The 19,182-nt window shown below is 42.7% G+C and overlaps 1 protein-coding gene across 2 annotated transcripts in view; it reads left to right on the top strand.

The window, feature by feature from the left end:
- Zw (glucose-6-phosphate 1-dehydrogenase Zw) overlaps positions 1 to 18,319 on the top strand; it is a 48,938-nt gene extending 30,619 nt beyond the window's left edge. The window contains exons 4-7 of one of the 2 annotated variants that reach the window (XM_069318677.1): positions 13,046 to 13,179; positions 13,706 to 13,857; positions 14,440 to 14,644; positions 15,568 to 18,319. In XM_069318677.1, the coding sequence (XP_069174778.1) occupies positions 13,046 to 13,179; positions 13,706 to 13,857; positions 14,440 to 14,626 (473 nt within the window). In that variant the 3' untranslated portion in view covers positions 14,627 to 14,644; positions 15,568 to 18,319. The remainder of the gene's footprint in view (positions 1 to 13,045; positions 13,180 to 13,705; positions 13,858 to 14,439; positions 14,645 to 15,567) is intronic. The other variant, XM_069318678.1, reaches the window with a different exon arrangement.
- Positions 18,320 to 19,182: the final 863 nt, after the last annotated feature.

Below are 19,182 nucleotides of genomic sequence, written 5' to 3' on the forward strand. Positions count from 1 at the left end.
GGACCATTGGCGCCAGTCTGCTGGACCATTGGCGCCAGCCTGCTGGACTATTGTACTCTCAAAGCGTTATACGACAAAGAGTACTGGGAAGACGGGCCACCACGAGCGTAGCTCTCATCCTGTAACTATGGGAATGGGAAAGATATATGGTGACAGCCTGGTTCATGGGAGGGATATGTAGTGCAGATGGGAGGGGGAGTGTAGTGACGTGTGTGGTGATGGGAGGGGGAGTGTAGTGACGTGTGTGGTGATGGGAGGGGGAGTGTAGTGACGTGTGTGGTGATGGGAGGGGGAGTGTAGGGGGAACTGTGTGGTGATAGGGAGGAGTGCAGGGGAAACAGCAACAACAACAACAACAATAGCGGAACAATACACTACCCGCCCAGAACAATACACCAACACTGTTGCGACATCAACAATTGCCACCCTCCACCTCACCTTTCTCCACCACCACCACCTTGTTACTCTTACCTGCTGATTAATTTATTCATTCATTCACTCACTCACTCACGCACTCACGCACTCACTCACTCACTCACTCACTCACTCACTCACTCACTCACTCACTCACTCACTCACTCACTCACTCACTCACTCACTCACTCACTTTCTCACTCTCTCCCCCCCCCTCCCCCCCTCCCCCCCCTCCCCCCCCCACCGCCAACCACTTGCGCTGGACGGTAGAGCGACGGTCTCGCTTCATGCAGGGCGGCGTTCAATCCCCGACCGTCCAAGTGGTTGGGCAACATTCCTTCTCTCCCTCCGTCTCATCCCAAATTCTTATCCTGATCCCTTCCCAGTGCTATATAGTCGTAATGGCTTGGCGCTTTCCGCCAGATAGTTCCCTTCCCTTCCCCACCTCCCCCCCCTCCCTCCCCTCTCTCTCTTGCAAACCCCACCTTGCTAGTTCTCCCTGCAACACAACCGCTGATCGGTTTACAACCAGGGGCCAGATTCACGAAAGCACTTACGCAAGCACTTACGAACCTGTACATCTTTTCATAAGCTTTGGCGGCTTTGTTTCCAATTATTAAGCAGTTAATGAGCCCCGAAGCACCAGGAGGCTGTTTATAACAATAACAACAGTTGAATGGGAAGTTTTCATGCTTGTAAACTGTTTTATAAATGTAACCAAAGCCGTCAAAGATTGAGGAAAGATGTTCACGTTCGTAAGTGGTTGCGTAAGTGCTTTCGTGAATCTGGCCCCAGGTCCCCAATTACGGCGGTGTGAATGAGGGAAAAAGTCGTTTCCGGGACCGCGAGGAGCTAGCGAGCGAGCGAGCGAGGAAGAGTGAGTGAGTGAGTGAGTGAGTGAGTGTGTGTGTGTGTGTGTGTGTGTGTGTGTGTGTGTGTGTGTGTGTGTGTGTGTGTGTGTGTGTGTGTGTGTGTACTCACCTAGTTGTGCTTGCGGGGGTTGAGCTCTGGCTCTTTGGTCCCGCCTCTCAACCGTCAATCAACAGGTGTACAGGTTCCTGAGCCTATTGGGCTCTTATCATATCTACACTTGAAACATGCCACGTGTGTGTGTGTGTGTGTGTGTGTGTGTGTGTGTGTGTGTGTGTGTGTGTGTGTGTGTGTGTGTGTGTGTGTGTGTGTGTGTGTGTACACCTGACAGTGCAACTTGCAGGGTTGTGATGACTTGGGGGTTTAATGTGGCAGCGTCACTGGCTTGTGACGTAATACACTGTGGCTGTGACGCCAGTGAGTTGCTCGTGCCGCCGCCAGCTGTCTTGATGTGTGGGCCAGTGGTATCTGGGTGGTACCTGGGTGGAGGAGTGGTACCTGGGTGGATGAGTGGTACCTGGGTGGGTGAGTGGTACTTGGGTGGATGAGTGGTACCTGGGTGGTACCTGGGTGGATGAGTGGTACCTGGGTGGATGAGTGGTACCTGGGTGGACGTAGATCATTTACCCGCCAGAACAAGGCTCTCAGGTTTATAAAGTACTAGTCAAATACTGCACCCTGTCCTCAGGCCAGGCTTGCTACAAGGCGGTCTCTCCCCCCCCCCTCTCTCTAAGATTGATTGATTGATGAAGATTAAGCCACGCAAAAGGTGGCATGGGCATGAATAGCCCGTAAGTGGTGGCCCTTTTGAGCCATTACCAGTATCAAGAGCTGATACTGGAGATCTGTGGAGGTGCGACTGCACCCTGCGTGACGGGAGATGTCTCCCGTGCCCCTCTTAGACTCATACGTCGGTTTTAACATGCTGTGTATTAACAATTGATTTGTCATACATAAATTAATGTTGTAATTAACGATCTATGTATAATTAGGCGTAGGTTAGGGGTTTAGATTCTTTTTGTTATTACTTGTATTTAGGGTACGTAGGTGAAGCATTTACAGTTCCGATTCGAGCACAAGTCGTCAGCGAAGCACTGTTCGAGAAATGTTCGAACATCATCACTTTTCATGCATAAACGGGGTTTTGGTTGTTGGGTTAGCGACCATTTGGCCTTTGTTGATGAAGACGGGGCTAACATAGTGACGTGTTAGCGTCGACGATAAGTCTTGTTTTTGGACTGGTCAACGTGTTCGAAGCCTTGACGCGAAACCTGCTTCACTGACTTGCAGCCTTTACGACACCACAGCCCGGACCAACCGGGCTGTGGTGGGTATGTGGGCCTGCGGGCCGCTCCAAGCAACAGCCTGGTGGGCCAAACTCTCACAAGTCAAGCCTGTTGCAGGCGATGAGTCACAATAACTTGGCTAAAGTATGTTGACCAGACCACACACTAGAAGGTGAAGGGACGACGACGTTTCGATCCGTCCTGGACCATTCTCAAGTTGACTTGAGAATGGTCCGAAACGTCGTTGTCCCTTCACCTTCTAGTGTGTGGTCTGGTCAACAAGTCAAGTCTGGCCTCGGGCCGGGCTTGGGGAGTAGAAGAACTCCCAGAACCCCATCAACCAGGTATCAACCAGGTATAGATTATTGTAAACACTTCTAAGCCAGCTTAACCAAAGCATATCACCAAACGCTGCCTAAGGGGGTTAATTATGCATAAATCCGCAATATATATAATAATAATATCACTTTATGTTTGAGAATATACTGTTTCTCACACCGCATGAGATGAATCACATCAGTCGGATGGCAGGTGCTCTTCTTAAATACATAACTACGGGGTCACCATAGCCCGTGCTACTTGGAACTTTTTGTTCCAAGTAGTGAATTTTAAACAACAATACATAATAACGTGGGCACAAGGGTATTTTAGCCCCCCCCCCTTGCCTCGGTGGCCAGGATAGGGGACGAGAAGTTCCATTAAAAGTTCCAACGGAAGGGAGAAAGGAACTATCAGAAGAAAGCACCAAGACATTACGACTATATAGCACTTGGAAGGGGTCAAGATAAGGATTTGGGATGGGACAGGGGGGGGATAGGAATGGTACCCCAACCACTTGGACGGTCGGGGATTGAACGCCGACCTGCATGAAGCGAGACCGTTGCTTTACCTTCCAGTCCAAGTGGCCAGGCTCAGTTCCAAAGTAACAAAAAGTTCCTTTGCCCGATGCTGTGCGTATTAGCAGCTTCAGGCATTGCATGTACTAGCTCTATCTATAAATCCAACATTATGTTTGTAACTCATTTTCAGTGTATGTACCTTTACCTGAATAAACATCTTAAGTAGCACGGGCTACGGTGAGCCCGTAGTGGATTTACCTGGCACCGGAGCGGGGCTGTAACTGGCGATTTGTTAATGTCCAGAGCTCTTATATTGTCGTTGTTATGGAGTAACGCACTTGCTGGCGCTATTATGTGCCTCTGTAATCCTTTACACCACCGCCCACGGGATGGGTATGGGGTGCATAATAAAGACAAAAATTGAATTGTCCGTCCGTCTCACAGTAGGATCTAAGACCCTCGCCAACGGTGTTGACTGGGTGAGAGTGGGTGTCGTAGTCCAACCTGAACGCGATAACCTTGTGGGAACGAAAAAATATTAACAAGGAAACTTGCGTGAAATCAACAGCATAATATTTTTTGCATTGTGGGGTTGCCACGTGAGGTCAGGGTTGTATAGTCATACTGGCCTGGCGCTCTCTACTGAGGGAGTTGTATAGTCATACTGGCCTGGCGCTCTCTACTGAGAGAGCTGTATAGCCATACTGGCCTGGCGCCCTCTACTGAGAGAGTTGTATAGTCATACTGGCCTGGCGCTCTCTACTGAGAGAGCTGTATAGCCATACTGACCTCGTGCTGTAGGTGTGTATGTAGAACAAATCCTCAAGGGCCGTAACGAGGATTCGAACCTACGTCCGAGATCACGCTCTTGTGATTTCTGTGTGTAGTGTTTCTGCAGGATTAGATGCAGTACCCCCCAGTATCAGGGGTACAGTTACGGCAGTATTGGGGTCAACAATTATCTTTCTCCCCTGGAATCTTTCAGAGCATGAGTTCCCTGGAAATGTGTGGGGGGGGGGGGCAGGTGGTTTCCGGAATCTGGAGGCGGAGGACTGGAGGGCGGTGGAGACGTGTGAGAAAGTAAGGGGGGTTGTGGTGTTCAGTGGTCTGGAACACCTTCCCTTGAGATATGGAGCGATGACGGCGCGTCTACTGATCCAGGGGTGCGTCTGCTGATGTATGACGGCGCGTTTACTGATCCAGGGGTGCGTCTGCTGATGTATGACGGCGCGTCTGCTGATCCAGGGGTGCGTCTGCTGATGTATGACGGCGCGTCTGCTGATCCAGGGGTGCGTCTGCTGATGTATGACGGCGCGTCTGCTGATCCAGGGGTGCGTCTGCTGATGTATGACGGCGCGTCTACTGATCCAGGGGTGCGTCTGCTGATGTATGACGGCGCGTCTACTGATCCAGGGGTGCGTCTGCTGATGTATGACGGCGCGTCTACTGATCCAGGGACGCGTCTACTGATCCAGGGGTGCGTCTACTGATCCAGGGGTGCGTCTACTAATCCAAGGGTGTGCGTCAGTCGTGGAATCTATGCCAACGACGAAGCGTTTTGTTTTTCCGACGCTTCGGCGGTACTGTGCTCCATGCGGGTGTAAGTGTATTAATGTTGGGCTTTAGCTCAGGGGCGCTGCCTCCTTTTGAGTTGCTTAAGGGGGGGGGGGGTAAAAGAGTAGCTAAAATGTGATCTTCACTACACACAGTGTGGGGCCACACACATGAGCTGCACCACACTGCAGGAGGATCTTCACTATATATTTATACACACTCTTTCACTACAAGAGGAGTTAAGCATCTTATGATCTTCGCCACACAAGATCATCACTATACTCGATATTCACTATACACAACCTTTGCCAAACACAATCTTCATTACACACAATCTTATCACTTCACATGATCTTCACTAAACGCGCTCTTAACAACACTAAATCTTCACTGCACTCGATCTTCACTACACTCGATCTTCACTACACTCGATCTTCACTACACTCGATCTTCACTACACTCGATCTTCACTACACTCGATCTTCACTACACTCGATCTTCACTACACTCGATCTTCACTACACTCGATCTTCACTACACACGCTCTTCACTACACACGCTCTTCACTACACACGCTCTTCACAACACACGCTCTTCACAACACACGCTCTTCACAACACACAATCCTCACTACACACAATCTTCACTACACACAATCTTCACTACACACAATCTTCACTACACTCAATCTTCACTACACTCAATCTTCACTACACTCAATCTTCACTACACTCAATCTTCACTACACACAATCTTCACTACACACAATCTTCACTACACACAATCTTCACTACACACAATCTTCACTACACACAATCTTCACTACACAATCTTCACTACACTCAATCTTCACTACACTCAATCTTCACTACACACAATCTTCACTACACACAATCTTCACTACACACAATCTTCACTACACACAATCTTCACTACACACAATCTTCACTACACTCCATCTTCACTACACACGATCTTCACTACACACCATCTTCACTACACACCATCTTCACTACACACGATCTTCACTACACACCATCTTCACTACACAATCTTCACTACACACAATCTTCACTGCACACAATCTTCACTGCACACAATCTTCACTGCACACAATCTTCACTGCACACAATCTTCACTGCACACAATCTTCACTGCACACAATCTTCACTGCACACAATCTTCACTGCACACAATCTTCACTGCACACAATCTTCACTACACACAATCTTCACTACACACAATCTTCACTACACACAATCTTCACTACACACAATCTTCACTACACACAATCTTCACTACACACAATCTTCACTACACACAATCTTCACTAAAACAACAGTCTTCACTACACACAATCTTCACTAAAACAACAGTCTTCACTACACACAATCTTCACCACACCAACTGTGCTCAGTCACTTCCTATCCTGATCCCTTCCAAGTGCTACATAGTCGTACTGGCTTAGCGCTTTCTCCTAACAATTCCCTTACCGTGTCAGCTGATCTTTGTTGATGAACATGATGGGCCAACACTACCAACACAAACACCACCATCATCACCTGGTTGATACCTGGTTGATGATGGTGATGATGATACCTATGTTACTACTGCCTTACCTGTTATCACCCTTACCTATATTACTGCTATCTCTGATATACTGTATTAACTCAGTACCGAACTGTACACTCGGCGTAGAATAATCCACGGGGCTGGTTCCTCTACTGCCACAGGTACTGGTTTGGTAATCAAAGTTACTTTAGTGATCACTAGCATCACCATTCCAGTTACTGACCGTATGTCAGAGGAGAAAAACCTTGGCCAAATGGAGAGTAAGCTTGTCACACGGACGGAATCTCTGCCAATGAAACAGTCACAGGATGTCACCCCAGCGTCTGCACCACGGGCCCAAGAAGTGACCCCAGTGCCTGGCCAAGATGGTTCTTCACACAAAGACAATGGTAAAGCCCCTTCCGAGGCGTCCCAAGACGTCCTGTTCCTCGGAGCATTCCACCCTGTCCTCCATCAAATCCGCCAACTCAACATAGAGACAATTCAACTCATATTGCGCCACTCTCCACGGCCTCTGGGAAAATGTTGTCGATTTATGGATATTAAGGACCTAAAAGCTCCACTAGCCAAAGGCGAAGGATTGCTCCTGGACCTCCCTAATTAATATCATGTAATATCACTGTATCGCTGCAGAGATGGTGTCTACCTATTCTATGACTCGTCCAATAGAAAGTTTTTCTACAAGTATATAGCAAAGTATGTGAAAAGTAATAACATTACTATAAGAGAAGTTGCAGTCGTTACTCTGGAAATGCAAGGTTTAACGGCCTCGACCTGTGCCTATCACGCCCTCACCTTCCTAGACATAGTAAGCAGTTGTAATATAGATCACTTCAAGGAAGTGTTATGGTATTATAAGATGAGGATGCGCCCATACCCTGATACAGCAGCTGTTCAAAACGTATCGAACATGGTCAGTGAACTGCCTGGCAAACAAGTTAGCCTGAAAGCAAAGGACAAATTCGAGAGCGTTTTGGATGAGAGGGTAATTCTGTCGTCCCCCGAGCAAATATGGAGGAGGAAGCTGTAACGGGAGAAGCGACGCCGACAACAGCCTTACCAGAGACCAACTCCCAGGTACCTCCAACCGCCTCCCGACGACTATGATAAAAATCATAAAATAATATGGTACCTATTTCACAGTAACGAGTGAAGCACCCAGTCAAAATATACAGTCATGAGTGCGTGAGAAAGCAGCAGTTAATTGGCCCCAGCGGGAAGAGGACCCCAGGATGACTTCCAAGTCCTGTGGCCAAGATGAAATTGTAGAGGTTTGTGGGAGGGGGGGGGAATCTTTGTTATTGTTTATGTGTTGAATAAAAATGGTGTGTGTGTGTGTGTGTAATTACCTAAGTGTAGTTACAGGATGAGAGCTACGCTCGTGGTGTCCCGTCTTCCCAGCACTCTTTGTCATATAACGCTTTGAAACTACTGACGGTCTTGGCCTCCACCACCACCTCACCTAACTTGTTCCAACCGCCTACCACTCTGTTTGCGAAAGTGAATTTTCTTATATTTCTTCGGCGTCTGTGTTTAGTTAGTTTAAATATATGACTTCTTGTTCTTGAAGTTCCAGGTCTCAGGAAATCTTCCCTATCAATTTTATCAATTCCTGTTACTATTTTGTACGTAGTGATCATATCACTCCTTTTTCTTCTGTCTTCTAGTTTTGGCATATTTAATGCCTCTAACCTCTCTTCGTAGCTCTTGCCCTTCAGTTCTGGGAATCACTGAGTAGCATGTCTTTGCACCTTTTCCAGTTTGTTGATGTGCTTCTTAAGATATGGGCACCACACAACTGCTGCATATTCCAGCTTTGGTCTAACAAAAGTCGTGAACAATTTCTTTAGTATTTCTCCATCCATGTATTTAAAAGCAATTCTGAAGTTGGAAAGTGTAGCATAGGCCCCTCGCACAATGTTTTTCATGTGATCCTCAGGTGATAGTTTTCTATCTAGAACCACCCGTAGATCTCTCTCTTTATCAGACTTCTTTAAAGATTTCTCACATAATTTATAAGTTGTGTGGGGTCTTACGTTCTCCTATTCCACATTCCATAACATGGCATTTATTTACATTAAATTCCATTTGCCAAGTGGTGCTCCATATACTTATTTTGTCCAGGTCTTCTTGAAGGGCATGACAATCATCTAGGTGTCTTATCCTTCCTATTATCTTAATATCATCAACAAACATGTTCATATAATTCTGTATTCCATCTGGTAGATCGTTTATATTGACAATGAACATTACCGGTGCAAGAACTGAACCCTGAGGTAATCCGCTTGTGACATTTCTCCAGTCCGGTACATTGCCTCTTATTACTGCCCTCATTTTTCTATCAGAAAATTTTTCATCCATGTTAGCAGCTTACCTGTCACCCCTCCAATGTGTTCCAGATTCCAGAACAACCTCTTATGTGGAACCCTGTCGAAAGCCTTATTTAGGTCCAGATAGATGCAGTCAACCCAACCATCTCTGTCCTGTAAAATCTCTGTGGCTCGATCATAGAAACTGAGTAAATTTGTTACACAGGATCTTCCAGATCGAAAACCATACTCTGACGATCTGATATTATATCGTTTGTCTTTAGGTGTTCTACCCATTTAGTTTTAATTATTTAAAACTTAAAAATTTAAAACTTAAAAAAAGCGTAAAACTTAAATTTATAATTTATTTTTGATTATTTTCCAATATTTTGACTATTACACTTGTCAACGATACAGGTCTATAATTGAGGGGGGTCTTCCCTGCTGCCACTTTTGTAGATTGGAACTATGTTAGCCTTTTTCCATGCGTCTGCTACGATTCCTGTACACAGGGATGCCTGAAAAATCAGGTGAAGTGGAATGCTGAGCTCAGATACACATTCTCTCAGAACCCATGGTGAAACTCCATTTGGGCCAACTGCTTTGTTCTTACTTAGCTCCTTGAGCATATTTTCCACTTCGTCTCTAAACACCTCTATGTGCTCTGTTGTTCTCTGGCATTCTTATTGTGTCTAGTTCTCTGACGATTTAATTTTGTACAAACACACTTTGGAACTTTTCGTTTAATGTTTCACACAATTATAATTACCTAAGTGTAGTTACAGGATGAGAGCTACGCTTGTGGTGTCCCGTCTTCCCAGCACTCTTTGTCATATAACGTGTGTGTGTGTGTGTATGTGTATTCACTTAGTTGTGCTTGCGGGGGTTGAGCTCTGGCTCTTTGGTCCCGTCTCTCAACCGTTAATCAACTGATGTACAGGTTCCTGAGCCTACTGGGCTCTATCATATCTACATCTGAAACTGTGTATGGAGTCAACCTCCACCACATCACTACTTAATGCATTTCATTTGTTAACTACTCTGACACTGAAAAAATTCTTTTTAACGTCTCTGTGGCTCATGTGGGTACTAAGTTTCCACCTGTGTCCCCTTGTTCGTGTTTCACCCGTGCTAAAGAGTTTGTCTTTGTCCACCCTGTCAATTCCCCTGAGAATTTTGTAGGTGGTTATCATGTCTCCCCTTACTCCTCTGTTTTTCAGGGATGTGAGGTTCAGCTCCCTAAGCTTTTCCTCGTAGCTCGTACCTTTCAGTTCCGGGACTAGTCTGGTGGCGTACCTCTGAATCTGAAGCTGAATACCGGCAGACTCGTGTATGAGGCTGCCGGTGTGAGGCAGGTCTGGGACTGGTGGGTAAAGCCTGGCCAAGCACGCTTGGTCATTTCTGAGACCCGCAGTAAGCCCAAGGCTCAATAACTAGGTTACAAGAGCTGAACTTACGACACTGGGCCGCTGTGCACATCTCGAGGCGAGCGTGTACTTGCATGCCCAGATTAATTTGTTGTGCAAGGAGGAACATCAGGTGAAGGCAAGACATAGCTCGAGCTGGGAAATAAGAGAGAAGTTGTAGATGCACTGCAGGTTTTTGTGGTGGCCTCAACCCTTTGGCAGCGAGTGGTGGGTGTGGGTGGTGGCGGCAGGCCACTTTACCACCACCAACTTGCTCAGGTCACTTACCCATAATTTACCAGAGAACCACTGTCTCCAGTACTCCTGGGCATTTTCCAGCAGTATTTTGAACTGTAGTACTGTGTCGGCATTTATGATTAAAGCAGACAAGTAGATGGTTCCATGTGTACTCACCTAGTTGTGCTTGCCGGGGGGGGGGGGGGTTGAGCTTCGGCTCTTTGGTCCCGCCTCTCAACCGTATGTCTATGACCCTAAGGGCGAAAAAGCATATCCAATTTGGCTATTGTACACGGTGGCTTAAAGCTGTTGCCTCTTGTGTTGGAACTTTCAAAGATCATTGTGGTCAAGTTCTCTTCCACTAGCCCCCACAGAATGGGTGTGTGGTACGTAATGAAGGAGTGTATCCAGGCCGGCCGTTGGCTGTCGTGGTGCTGCTCCTTTCACACAACCCGACGACAAAAAATCGCCCGCGAACCCGCGCATTGGACCGGAAACCACACCCATTGCAATATTTAGGCTATACAGAGGCGACAGAAATGACCATGAAGAGAGGCGACCTCGGAGACTCTGGGCTTAACTACACAGTACAGTGCTGCTACTGTAATCTAAATGAAACATTACAGAGTACTATTTCAAGAGCTTGCTATGAAATCGCTTGGTGTCTTGAACAAATCCACATGGCCCTTGTGGATTTTTCATTTGATACATCACGTTAGTGTGATCTCTGTGTATGGCGCTTGGTGTTTTCTTTTAATAATTATATTCTAGCTATATGTTCACCTAATATCCTCATCTCAGAATGGTTGAGCATACAAAAGTTTTGCTGAGGTATAGGGATTGTGAGACACTTCATCCACTAGTCTGAGAACACTGTTGTTGTTGTTGTTATTATTATTGTTGTTCTTTACATAGTTGTATGCCATTTATGCAGCTGCCTTAGACTACTTGAAGAGTTACAGTTTATGCCAAGAGCTGATATGTGATACGAAAATCCCCTTCTAGCCTGATGGTTAGATATAGAGGGGCAAATTTTGGGTGGATTATGAGGATAACCTCAAGAACATGGGAGTGGCTAAAGTAATTACTAAAGGCCAAATATCTCATACTGATAGGTCTGAAGAGTTTATAATTAATGGTCATAGGGGTAAAGTACGGTTGTGTGAGATTATAACCCAGTTCCTACTCGTATAATTTTCACCAAAAAAACTCTCACACCTCAACAAAGCCTATCTACACCAGAGAGTAGCTGAAGGTTCGCCCTTTGCAATATGGTATCTTCAGGCAACCAAATTAGAAAGGTTAAATATCCCAAAAGGAATCCACAGGGAAATAGCAGTTAGGTTATATAGACTACGTCTAGGTTACAAATGGAACTGGGAGATTGGTGAACCCCGACAGAGAGAGAATGCATCTTCTGCCAAACTGTCACAGAAAAGCCACTACTTCACTATCTCCTGGAATGTGAAGCAACCAACGACCTTAGAAGAGTTTAAGAGTCCCCGAATCTTGCAGTAAACCCTGAAGCCATCAACACAGCCACTCTTCTGGTCAAAAAAGGTGTCCAGCAGCTGCACACCCTCATAAAGACTGTCAAGCAGTATCCTCCCCCGCGATAGCAGCTTGACGATTAAATGCGACCTCAGAACACTGAAAAGATTTACTGAACCAAAAATTGTACCACTTGCGGGCTATTCATGCCCGTGCCACCTCTTGGGTGGCTTAATCTTTATCAATCAATCAATCAATCGTATAATTTACACATGGAGTGCTCAGAGTTGGGCGTCACTTGCAGCCGCCTGCTACTAGTAACAGTAGCCAAACCTGATCCTGGCAATTACCATTTTGAAGTGGATGTTTTGTTCTACTCATATATATAGGTGTCAGGTCTCGCCATGGTCTGAATTTACCTGAAGGCCACCGTCTTTCTAGTGGCCTCTACGGGAACCGGAAGCTGGCGGCTTTTCAAAGGTTCCCTAGTTTTTCCTGAGGGGTTTTCTAACTGAATTTTGAAATGCAATAATGTCTTAGAATTTAGGGCATCGGCGGGTAGGCGGTTCCACGAGTTTATAATCCTGTGAATGAAAAGGCATCTCTTGTTTTGTGCCCCACATTGTGGTTTGTGGAGCTTGAAACTGTTGCCCCCTTTGTATGTGTTACATTTGATCTTGTAAGGAAGTGGTTGGTATATAGAAGAAAGAAACCTTGTGGCCAGGACAAAAATTTTAGAAAAATTATAAGGATATCTTCAACCACACGAGAATGAATAAAGTAATTACCAAGTGCTTGATGACTGAGCCTTCAGTTATATAGTGTTGGCGAGTGTGTTCCAGTTCCTTGTCGACGAAGTTCACGAGATCTGAGGACTGTGGGAGCAGTTAACTATCATTTATATAATATAATTTATAATGCTATAGTACTCTTTGATTTATCTCTCCTGTCAGACTGAGTTGAAGCGGTGAGAATGTAAACGCCGAGCACCATCACACACACACATTTTCTCTTGTATTAAATTCGTTCATAGTTCGTCTGTGACTTAATTGTATATTTATCAACAGGTAAAGCACTAAATGAGAGGAAGGCCGAAGTGAGGATCCAGTACCGTCCTGTCGCCGGGGACATCTTTCATGGCCAGAGCAAGAGGAATGAGCTTGTTATCCGGGTTCAGCCAGGAGAGGCAATCTATATCAAGGTCAGTACAGGGGTTGACTGCAACAAAATCACTACAGGGGCTGTCTACAGCAAGGTCAGTGCAGGGGCTGTCTACAGCAAGGTCAGTGCAGGGGCTGGCTACAGCAAGGTCAGTGCAGGGGGTGTCTACAGCAAGGTCAGTGCAGGGGCTGTCTACAGCAAGGTCAGTGCAGGGGCTGTCTACAGCAAGGTCAGTGCAGGGACTGTCTACAGCAAGGTCAGTGCAGGGGCTGTCTACAGCAAGGTCAGTGCAGGGGCTGTCTACAGCAAGGTCAGTGCAGGGGCTGTCTACAGCAAGGTCAGTGCAGGGGCTGTCTACAGCAAGGTCAGTGCAGGGGCTGTTTACAGCAAGGCCAGTGCAGGGGCTGTTTACAGCAAGGTCAGTTCAGGGGCTGTTTACAGCAAGGCCAGTATTTAAATTTCTGTGCAGTATTATTACACTGTTACTGTTACTACTGTATTTTTGTCTGCTTCAGTTTGTCTTACAAGACAAGTGAGTATTTTTTTTACTAAAGTGTAAATTTTAGGTGATGACTAAAACCCCTGGAATGGCATTTGGACTAGAGGAAACGGAGCTCGACCTAACGTATGGTGAACGCTACAAGGGTGCCAAGCTGCCTGATGCATATGAGAGACTCATACTTGATGTTTTTTGTGGATCACAAATGCATTTTGTCAGGTAATATAACCTAATATGTTTTAGACTGATAATATATAATTTGATGTGCTAGTGTAAACTGTAAATGCAGTAATTGTTGAAAACTGATTGGTTATCTAGGAATCTGTGAAAAGCTTGCTAGTGCTCTCAATTGATGGTATAGTATGCGCACCTGCACATACAAATTCCAGAATATATTGATCCACATATATAAGTTACCAACACATTCCAGCACTTATCCACAGCAGTGCCCCAATGCTTCATAAGACCAGATATAGTGTGTCCCTTGTGAATTTTCATATACAGTACAACTATATTCACTTATTCTGAACAAATTGCTTCCACTTCCACGTCCCATAACATACTCATACATTACACACAGAGATCACACTAACGTGATGCATTAAATGAACAAATCCACAAGTTGAAAACTTCGGTTTCAACTCTTTTTAACCCTGTCGTAGCTCAGTCGATTAAGGCAGTGTCTGGGATGCTCCCGGACATACCACATCTCTCCATAACCTCATATTGTATATACAATTTATAAAACCCTATAAATATTGTGCTTTATTCCTTATATTTTACAATATTGAATGCCCACAGGAGTGATGAACTGGCTGAGGCATGGAGAATCTTTACTCCTTTGCTTCACAAAATAGAAGAGGAGAAAACTCAACCCATTCCCTACCAGTATGGCTCAAGAGGACCAATAGAGGCAGATCAAAAACTAGCTGAAAACAATTTTGTATACTCTGGATCATACAAATGGACCAAGAATAGTCAGCTATAAATTGGGAGAAGGCAAAAGGTATGAGATTTAGTACAGTATCATAAAAATTACATTGGTAGAAAATGAGGTACAGTGCAACCTCATTGCACTGAATTGTATTCAGTGAAATATTCAGTGAAAATAATTCAGTGAATTATTTGAGTCCAACCCTGATTTGTTGCAGCCAGGGATTCATTGCACTCGAGGAAGCCTTCAGCAGGCTATTTATTTTTTTATTATAAAACACAAGAAAAAATACTTTTCTATTATAATATACCTACAGTAATACTAATCTGCTACACAGTTCATTATAATTTTACTTACCTTAGCAATGGAGTAGGTTTTGCTTGAATTGTTTTAAATGATGAATACTGTATTGTGGGCACAGAATTACTTGGAAGAATTTTGCAGTACAGTTCTGTACAGTATTGACTGTGCAGCACTACAATAAAGTATAAACTACTGTACACTAAAATCACTGAAACTGTAATACTCACAGAAATCACAATAGCATAATATATCAAATTAAAAGTTTATGAAACTTTTATATAAGAACTTTTATAAGGGCTGTGATATATCATCAAGGCCCTTGTGGATTTGTTCACCGGAACTTTACTTTTAAAATACAGTAAACAGTGTCTCTTTGAACCACAAATGCTCTGTTGACCGTCCCCAGGATGCAACCCACAATAGTGGTCTAACTCCCAGGCTAGGTAAACAGGCATCAGGTGAAAGGAAACATTGCCAACAAGCTCTTCCAGCTGTTGGAATTGAACCCGAAACTTCTCACCCGTAACCCGAATGCATTCTTCCTTTCCATAACTAGGGATATTTTAGGAGCTTTGTACTTTTTTTTTAAACTTTCTTTTAAAATGGTACCTTTTTCTAGTATTTAACCAAATATTTCATATTAAAATCTTGCTGAATATAATATCCTAAAATGGCTTTCTTGTATCTAACAGGAACACTGCTCTCAAGTCCACAGTGAGAACAATATCATCTCAAGCAGTGAGAACTGTCTGTGCCGCGTTCTGGACTCTTCCACCCTCAGCCATTTGTCTCAAATTTATTTTATTGCTTAGAATACTGTATTTATTGGTATTAATGCATTCATGCTGAACAATATTTATTCACGTTGGCTTAGATATGTATATCATTTGCTGATGATAGTGCACAGTATTATAATTGGAAATTTTTGTATAGTACAGTATTAGTATTGTATTACTGTATACAATAAAATTGTACAAAATTATTGTACAGTACAGTATCAGTATTGTATTACTGTATACAATAAAATTGTACAATATTATTGTACAATATTATAAAGTGGAGAGATGTGAAGGCCAAAATTGTTTTTATTAAATGGTTGTAATGTGAAGTAACATTCATGTGGTTCATATTATTGAAATTCTGATATTATTGATTTTTCATTATAATAGCTGGGCCGTAAAAGGTAACACTGTCCTACGCTGTTATGTTCTTTCTTAATCCATTTGCAGTATGGAAATTACAGTACAGTATCATGTGTTTTATGGGCATTTGATTGTAAATGCAGGTTCCCACTGAGTGTTATGTATATTCTCTTAAATGATCACAATTGGTTAATATACGGCAATTAAAAGATTTCACATTTTTAACAAATATAAGTGATATATTCGCTCAAGACTCGGTATAAAGCATTTGCTGCTGCTGTTGAGAATGACAGCAATAGAAAATGGAAAACACTATTTGTTTAAATTAAACATAAAACAGCATGCACCTAACAAACTGAATATTAAAAAGATCACAAAATTATTAGTAAAACCATTGACCATACTTTTTAACATCACTCAAAATGGGAATAACTTTGCACCTAATCATAATGCAAACATTGATTTAAATTACTCTTATGACTTTAATCCAGTGAAGTACATTACAAACATGTAATTTAAATGAGTGGTAAATAGATAACCATAAGACATAATTCAGAACAATACTGAACACTATACATTGAGCAAACACATTGTTCTGAACTTTTTTAACTTTGCAATTTATATTAATTGTCGCTTACAATGAATGTACTGCCATATTATATACTGTATACGTAGGCCATCCTTGAACAAGCATCTTTTCGTATGTCAACCATTGAGTCATTTCTATTGAATTTCTTTGTGAAGAAATGAAGCGCACATTCGAGCAGTACTGCATTGAGTAGACCCAAGGGCAAGTGCAATCAGTTAAAGTAAAGTCACTGCCTGCATCCCTCTACTATTATAGCAAACTCTTTTTTTTTTTTTTTTTTTTAGTAAAGTGAATGGCTAGACACTTTAGCCTTTTCAAATTAAAAAATATATACTGCATTTGTGATTTGTTTCACATGAAACTGCAAAATGATTGTTTCACATTATATACAATTTGTGGGCTGACAGTGGTGACAGTTTCTGGGGGAATCCCTGTGTGCTTCCTGCAGCTAACAGACTGATATCCATTATATTAGTCTGCTGCAGGGAGCCTCCAGGCCCCCAATGCAGAAAATGGCATTTCATTACATTCAATGCTGGCTTTTTATATTCCACTGCATTTTGGGCATAAAGTGAACACATACAGAAGGACAGGGGAAGTTAATGTGATGGTCAAAGCTCGTTGAGAATATGGTTCTTGTATAGAACTTTTCATAAACCGTTTGTGCAAAGGTACTTCTTTAGGACTTTAACTGGATCAAAAGTAGATGTACATAAAAGTGACATGTACAAAAGTTTGCCTTAAAGTTTTACATTTATGCAATTCTTTAAAACTTTCCATGCAAATAGAATGTGATAAATTTGTTATTGTGTAGCAATAGATTTTAATGTTGTGATTAAAAATCACATAAAGGAAATAACATTTTTATTGTATGTATGAAAATTAGTCAGTTGATCTGATTAATTTTATGAAAAGTTTGATAAATAGCTTCTTGTATTTTTCTGATCAAACTCAAATTTTAGTTTAGTAATCACACTCATTCCTCATTTGGTCTTTTAATAATGTTATCTCCATGGTTTAGGTGTGTACAATGTGGTGCACAATAAATTATTAAGTCCTGGAGGAAATTTAATTTCTTAAAATTGTGTTCTGTGATCCTCCTTACCCAATGTTGTACAGAAATACAGTAGTCTATTTGAACTGTTACTCTTATCCAACTTATATGCTTGAGATATAAAATCAAGCATACAAGTTTTGTGAAATCTGCTGACCTGGGCTGTGGTGTAATATTAAATTGGCATGTACACCTAAAATTTTATTTGCAAGGGTTGCTCTTAGAGGTGCTTATCTTTGTTAATCTTTTGTTACTAGTATTCCTACCTGTATATTCCTATTTTCCTAAAAAGTGGTTTAGATTTGTTTCATTTATGAATTACTGTAACAGGATTGTCATAACTAGATTGTGATACTGTAACTCGGCATTCCTTTATAGTAAGAATAATTTTGTACTTTTGTATCTTTTGTATCAGATCATTTTATACTTTAAACAATATTTAGTATAATAGTGCAAGGTAGAATGGTTGCAGAAGACGTAGTATTTCATAAGTAAGAAATATAGCACTCCAAGTTTAGCATCATTAGGAAATGGAGGCAATACCTTTTTTTTCTTTCTAATCATCTCTGCTCACAAGAGAATTGTCAAATGTTAATTTCTTTAGAACTGATCGGTAACTACAATAAAAGGTGTCTTTATATTTTACATTTAATATTAAAGTTTTAATTTCCTTTCTGAATTCATTATAAATAAAACAATGAATGTACATTAATTGGTTTTGCCCCTGTAGTACGGTATTGCTTTTTTTTTAATGTTTTGCAGAGGGCCCTGTTAATGTTTTCCTGCACGGGCCCTAAGTCTCTGGCTGGCCCACTAAGTGTTGCTTGTTTCTGTTTTACTTGGGCGGAGTATGATTATTTATCACTCGTATGGTCGCTTTAGTAAGATTTTGTCTCGCGTGTTTAACAACTTCTGCTCTGTTGAATCTAAGTTGAAATCTTAATGGGTTTGTAATTCTGCACTGTGTTAAATAATGTTCCAGTGGTCTGTCGGGCATTTCTCCACAGTGCTGACATTTCCTCTCATCTTCTGGAACCTGTAAGCCTATTTCCCATGCACATGGGTATCCAAGCCTGATGCAATATAAGTATACTTCTGTTGTTCTACTGCTCCCTTTCATGAAACTAAGTGGTTCATAGTTGGTTGAATTCTTGGACCAACCTGCAGATCCTGATGTTGTAACTGCTACATTGTAGTCACTGTACATCTTTTGCACTGCTCTGTTTCTAATTACTTTCTTAATCTGTGATAGACTCTGTGGTATGTAAATGTCTACATTTCTTCTCTTGGTTGCAAGTTTTGCAGCTTCGTCTGGAATGTCATTTCCTATTATTCCCACATGACTTGGCACCCAGTTGATAAGTATCCGTCAGCCTTGTCGTTTGAGTGTTTGCATTAATGATATGACATTTGTGATCAGATGGATATTATCACATACTGTATGTGTTCTTGTTGCAAGGTTTCAGTGGCAGTTCTCGAATCTGTATGTATGATAACATGTTGTCAGTGTTCAGCAAGAGCA

Source organism: Procambarus clarkii, chromosome 91, assembly GCF_040958095.1.
Source record: "Procambarus clarkii isolate CNS0578487 chromosome 91, FALCON_Pclarkii_2.0, whole genome shotgun sequence".
In the NCBI taxonomy this organism is placed as follows: Eukaryota; Metazoa; Arthropoda; class Malacostraca; order Decapoda; family Cambaridae; genus Procambarus; species Procambarus clarkii.